At 50.5% G+C, this 6,176-nt stretch overlaps 1 protein-coding gene across 1 annotated transcript; it reads left to right on the forward strand.

Annotated features, from left to right (window-relative positions):
* The first annotated feature begins 684 nt into the window (after positions 1 to 684).
* LOC143828937 (uncharacterized) lies at positions 685 to 2,871 on the forward strand. The gene is made up of 3 exons (XM_077319092.1): positions 685 to 1,248; positions 1,367 to 1,543; positions 2,824 to 2,871. Exons 1-3 carry the CDS (start codon positions 685 to 687, stop codon positions 2,869 to 2,871), a joined length of 789 nt encoding a protein of 262 aa, XP_077175207.1.
* The last annotated feature ends 3,305 nt before the right edge of the window (positions 2,872 to 6,176 follow it).

Below are 6,176 nucleotides of genomic sequence, written 5' to 3' on the forward strand. Positions count from 1 at the left end.
TAAAAATTACAATGCTCATGGACTTCTTCTGGGTGGTCTTCTATTCACCAAATTAGTCAGTAAGTTTAAACTAAAAATCTACTTATTCAACACTTTTTTCTGTTTGTAGTAACTATCTGTACAATACGCCACAGCCAGAATAGTTTTTAGACATCTAGGGCCATTTCGCACAGAGCTCAAAGTTGCTATTTGGTTGCCGTTTGTGAAAGCGCTACTTCAAGTAGCGAAATGTAACTAGTTGTGCCCGTAACGCACAGCTGCGGTTTTTGCGGAATTTGGCACTTTCACTTCTCGCCACTTTCGTAACCCACAGGCTTCCGGTTCTCCGTCTTATCGCTACAAAGGAGGTCCCTTTTTAGCGCTTCTGGCCTCCCGTGCCCGTCAATCAAACTGCAGGCACACCTTTGACCTCGACCCTAAAGCCGGACTTGTCGGGGTTCCCTTTTTTTTAAAAAAAACCCAGGAAACCCCGTAGCAACGCGTTATCGTCCAATCATTGGCGCCCTTGGAACGTGTTTTCTATTGTTTTCTATGAACCAGATGCATTGACATGTTTGATTGGTTAATCCCCGCCCACAGTACACGCCCACAGGTTACCTGCTTATATGCACCTGGGCAGACACGCGGTCGGCCTCACTCTTTTGTTTGCGTAGCCTACTGCCCACAGCACAGGTCAACGTTGCAATGGAGAGGCTTATTTTTCAATTGTTGGCTCAGATGCTCGCGGTGGTCCAGCGTATGAATACCGCCGTGTCGCGTAGGACGTCCGCTATCGAGGAGTACCGAGAACGTGTGGCCGGAACGATGACCACCAGCAGAAGACGTTCTCTAAGGGCAGCCATGGCGGCCAAGAAACGCTGGCAAGCTCTGGCAGAGGTCCGGTTCCCCAGACAGTTCTGGGTGGACGAACGATCCTCTGACTGGTGGGAGAATTTTGTGTGGACTCGCTGGGATGATGACCACTGGATTGCAAACTTCAGGATGTCGAGGGGGACATTTTTTGAACTCGTGGAGGCTCTACGTGGCCGCATGGAGAGGCAAGTCACTGGCATGCGGCGCCCCGTTCCAGTTGAAAAAAGGGTGGCTGCCGCATTGTGGTACTTGGCCACCCCTCAGTACTTCCGGACAGTAGCCCAGCAATTCGGACTCGGAGTCACTACGGTTGGCGATATCCTTAAGGAGTTCTGCCTCGCCATGGAGGCAGAATTGTACAGCAAGGTGGTGTGCCTCGGAGACCGGCTTGGAGCGGTGAGTGTCATTCTATGCCCTTTTCCCTTTAAATGTTTTTTTTCTTGTTTGACAGATGAGCAACGAATACGCGAGGCACCCCACGCTAACATGTCATTGTTTTTTCCCCTTATTTCAGAGTATGGACGGGTTTGCCAGGCTAGGATTCCCGCATTGTTTCGCGGCCATTGATGGAAGCCACATCCCTATCCGTGCACCCGGGGGAAGCATAAAGGAATACGGGAACAGGAAGGACTTTTGCTCTGTTCTCCTCCAAGGAACTGTGGACTTCTCCGGACGCTTTATAGATGCCGAGGTGGGGTGGAGCGGGAGGAGGCATGATGTCCTTGTTTTCAGGGAATCTAACCTAAGGAAAGCCATGGACGAAGGGGTCTTTGTTCCAGGAAACCCCACCGTCACCATTGAGGGCGTGCTTGTGCCGGCGTTGGTGCTGGGGGACGGAGCCTACCCATTACGCCGCTGGCTCATGACTCCCTATAAGCGGCCAAGGACGGACGTGCAGAGCCACTACAACCTCAGTCACTCCCGGGCAAGGAATGTAGTGGAGCGTGCCTTTGGACGTCTGAAGTCACGATTCCGTTGTTTAATGTCACGACTCCATGTACATATTGACAATGTGACTCCGCTGATAATCGCATGTGTGATTTTGCACAACATATGCGAGGACAAGGGACATAACATCCCCTTCCCTGAGGACGAACCTGAACCTGTAGTCCTTCAGGATACACAGGACATCCCTGAAGCCAGGAGAAAGAGGATGTATGCGGAGGGGTGCAGGGTTCGGGACGCTGTGGCCACTCACCTCTACAGAAACAGGAGGCGTGTGTGATTGTTTTTTTCTACTGTGTTGTGAAATAAAGGTTTATGTTCTTTGTTTAATCTTGTCTTGTGATGTTTGTCTATTTTACCTGCCAAAAAAACGGGGAGTCTCTGGCCCAAAAGCACTTTGACAGACCTTAATGCTAACTCAGCGCTGAAGTTGACAAACACAGTACGGAAGCGCTTAACAGGGAAAGGTTGGGGAGGCGGGTGGCCAGGAAGTATTGGCGACCCCTGTCAAACTGGAGGATTAAACCATTGATGTTCCAAGGAATAATTTTATTGGTTGGCAGCTTTGATACATTTGAAATTGGGGTGGTCGATCGGAGCAACGCATGTTCGTTGCCTAACCGTCATTCTGAAGATGCCGAAGCCACGGAAGGGCTCCTTCTGGCAGCGCGCCGAGGCTGAGGCACTTCTGGAGCTTGTGCTCCAATCGAAAAGTGTTGGCCGCCTTATGGCCAGCACCCACTGCCACACCAAGGGTGCTTACCTGGTGTTGGCATCAAAGCTGAGGGAGAGGGGCTACGTCCGGACCTGGGAGCAGGTCCGGACAAAATTTAAGCGAGTGAAGCTGGACTTCCTCAACAGTCTGGAACAGTGGGGGGGGGATCCCGCAGCCAAGTGGGAGAACGGTCTTCCACGACCAGATGGTGAAAATATGGGAGAAGGCTGGGAAGCCCCCCCTGGACATGAGGAGGCATATGGGTGAGTGCTGCGTTGTGTTTTACCCTTAAACATGCATGGAATGACTAGCTGCCTCTTTCCCCTACTGTCCCCAATGAAATTCGAGAAAGTATTTAGATGCTGTCAACCCCCTCTGACTTAGCCCGCCAGTACTGTAGAACCACTTTGGTTATGCGCTTAGACTCTAACTGTGGTGTGTCCACCAGCTGTGTTTCATCTCTGGTTTGTGTGCTTTTACTTATGATTTGTCTTTTTCTTTGCCCAGCCACACAATCACCATCCAAGCTGGCAAAAGCACCTGAGCGTGAGGAGGGGGAGGAAGAGGGACCTTCCACCTCGGGACAGGCTGCAGGTGAGAGTTTTATGTCTGTGAGGGAGACCCATGTGTGTGTACCCCCATGGAGCCATATGGGAGCCTGATGTGATGCTTCCTTTTGAAGTGTGATCAAATTCTTTGTTTGATTTCTATAGCAGAAACTATGGAGGCAAGGCTGCGTGCCATGGAGGCCAGGGTTACTTCCTTGGAGGCTCAAGTGGCAGAGCTGAAAGGGGAGATTGAGCAGCAAAGGCAACAGAGGGAGGCGGAAGAACGTAGGTTATGTTCCCCACTGCCCAACTCTTCTCACAGTGTGGCTAAGGCCACTAAAAAGTGTATGCATGTAAACTAAAGAAATTTGAAAATATGTGTGGCACTAATGTGTACTTTTTCTCCCTCCCCACACAGTTAAGAAGAAGGAGGATGAAGAACTCTTCCGCCGCAAAGTCCGGGGGTCCGTGGGACGGTTGAGCAGGAGAGTGAGGGAGATGGAAGGGGCTGGGCAGGGGAGCAGTGGGACCTGAGTTTTGTTTTCTGTTTGTGTTTTGGGGTAGGGAGTGGGGGGGGGGTCCAAGTTTCATTCCCTAATGTTTTTCCCCTGTTAAATATATACTTTTGTTAAAAAAAAATTGGTTTTCCAGGGGGGTGGGGGGTGGTGGTGCTGGTGGGGCTCCAAGTTACACTCCCTAATGTTTTTCCCCTGTTAAAATGTTTTTGAAAATAAAATGTTATTGCAAATTTTATTAAAAGACTCCAGTGTGACTCCTTAAACTCGCACATCTTTCACCCCACACTCCTAAAACTCCTTGAACTAACAACCCTCCAACCTCCAACCCACACAACAGTACCAGAATATACACAATCACTAGAGAGGCCGCTTTCGGCCTTCCTGATTCTACAGTAGGGTACACAGAGACAGAGTCAAAAATATAAACTTTATTCAACAAACAACAAAACACAGATAACATTAAATAGAAAAACTGGGCCAAACTAGGAGGGGGAGTACTTGTCCGCTGGTTTTATTTTTCTCTTCCCGAGAATAGTCCTCCTTCTTGTTTGGGTGGAGGCATTCTGAGACGGAGTCGGTGGGGTGGGTGCTGGAAGTGGTGGTGTGGGTGGGTGGGGGGGGAGGTTGGCGGCGATTTGTGGAGGGTAGGCCCTTTCCATGACCGCTACCGCCCTCTCCATCAGTATCCTTATCAGTCGCACCTCCTCCACGCCTTCGCGTAGGATTTGGTTTGTCTCCCTAAGGATTGCCCTCAATTTTCTCCCCTCCTGGGCAATGAGGGTGAGCATGGCTTGGTCAGCGGCTGCGGCACGCCGTGACTCCTCCTGGCAGTGCTCAAGGAGCCTCTCTCCCACGCTTGTCAAGACGGAGACGCGCCTCAGCCTGCCGCGTTCCCTCATAAGCCTCTCCTCTGCTGGGAGCGCACCTCTAGGTGGTGGGCTGCCTGGAGCCAGGGGTGGTTCCTCCTCATCTGAAAGAACCTCTGTTGGCAAAAAATGAGAAACAAAACTGTTAGTACCATCGATAAAGTCAAAACACACCATGGTGCCCATGGTGTGCTTTTTTGTCCCCGTGTTTTCCAGCCAAGAATTTAAACAATCCCCGGGGAGCACATGGTTATTGTTTGTTTGCCCATGGTGTGCTTTTACTTTTGCCTACTTTCACAGCAAGACTCTCAACAATTAAAAGGGAGCACATGGTTAGTGCCTAGCGACATTGTCCTGCAGCTATGGCTCGAAAGGAACAGTTCATGCACGCTCACCATCTTGAATCTGTATCCGCCTGCGCCGGGCAGGAGGTCCAAGCACCCCACGCTGTTCCTCCTCCTGTGTTCCGGGTATGAAATCTGCAAAAAAAGAAAAAAAAACAGATCTAGGACCAAAGGGTGGCAAAGCAAGCTTCAAAGCCTACACCAGCAACGCAGAGGGACTCTCTTCTTTCTCTTAGCAGTGCTGCTGCCCTGCACAAACAGAAAAGCACAAAGCAGTTAAAACAGCCCCCCCCTATTGTTACTAATACTTACCAATGTTTGTTGATGCCCCCGAATCACTATCCACGTCCGGTGCTGCTGGAGACTCGAGGGGCCCCGTCCCTGGCAACTGTGTCTCTGTGGACAAGAGCAGAAAATAGTGAAAAATGAGCAAGCATACACCATGAACCACAAAGCAAGCTCCCAAAGTAGTGAGCCAAAGTACTGCAGAAGGCCTATGGGCGAGGCATGCAGCAAATATTTTGGGGTCGTTGGTTAAACATGACCGTTTCAAATAGTAACCACAGCAAGCACTCCACAGCCTACCATCTTATAAAATCTTTTAAAAATTAAAATTAAAATATAAAATTAAAACCGTTTCAAATAGTAACCACAGCAAGCACTCCACAGCCTACCATCTTATAAAATCTTTTAAAAATTAAAATTAAAATATAAAATTAAAACCATTGCAAATAGTAACCACAGCAAGCACTCCACAGCCTACCATCTTATGCGTTGCAACGAACACACGAGAAAACGATGGCCAAACGTCAGAACACACATTTGCTCAAAATGAAATATAAAATAAAAAGAAAATTACTTACCGGAGGCAAGGGGCGTTTGCTCAGGAGCCTCCTCTGGCTCCCCAGGAGCGATGGCCATCAGGTCCAGCGTGACCAATTCCGCGGCTCGTTGCTGGACGGGGGGTGGAGGCCGAAAGCTGGACGAGGTGCCCTCGCCGGGATCCTCCTCAGCGGGTGGTTCCTCGACCGGGGCAGCCGGCCTATGAATAACCTTCAGGCTCCTCCCGACGCGCTTCGGCCTGCCGGCTCCGTCCCCCTCGCCGTACAGGGCCCGCTGCTCCTCGAAATACGGGCAGGTTACTTTTGCGTTGCCAGAACCCTTGTTATGGTTAATGGCACGCATGTACTCTGCCCGCATGGTCTTTGTTTTTGACCGGCATTCGAGGCCGGTCCTCTGGTGGCCCAGGGCACGCATCGTTATGGCCACTTGCTCGAAGACCTCCCTATTTCTGTGCGAGGACTGGAAGGCGTCCTGGATTTTCTCTTCCGAGAAAATCGCGATCAGGTCCCTGATCTCCGCGTCCCTCCAAGTTGGTCCACGGCCGG

Source organism: Paroedura picta, chromosome 2 (assembly GCF_049243985.1).
Source record: "Paroedura picta isolate Pp20150507F chromosome 2, Ppicta_v3.0, whole genome shotgun sequence".
In the NCBI taxonomy this organism is placed as follows: Eukaryota; Metazoa; Chordata; class Lepidosauria; order Squamata; family Gekkonidae; genus Paroedura; species Paroedura picta.

Coding starts and splice junctions, on each gene's coding strand:
- LOC143828937 (XM_077319092.1), top strand. CDS start 685: ATGGAGAGGCTTATTTTTCAATTGTTGGCTCAGATGCTCGCGGTGGTC. Junction 1,249..1,366: donor TCGGAGACCGGCTTGGAGCG/GTGAGTGTCATT, acceptor CCCTTATTTCAG/AGTATGGACGGGTTTGCCAG. Junction 1,544..2,823: donor GACGCTTTATAGATGCCGAG/GTGGGGTGGAGC, acceptor TGGAATGACTAG/CTGCCTCTTTCCCCTACTGT.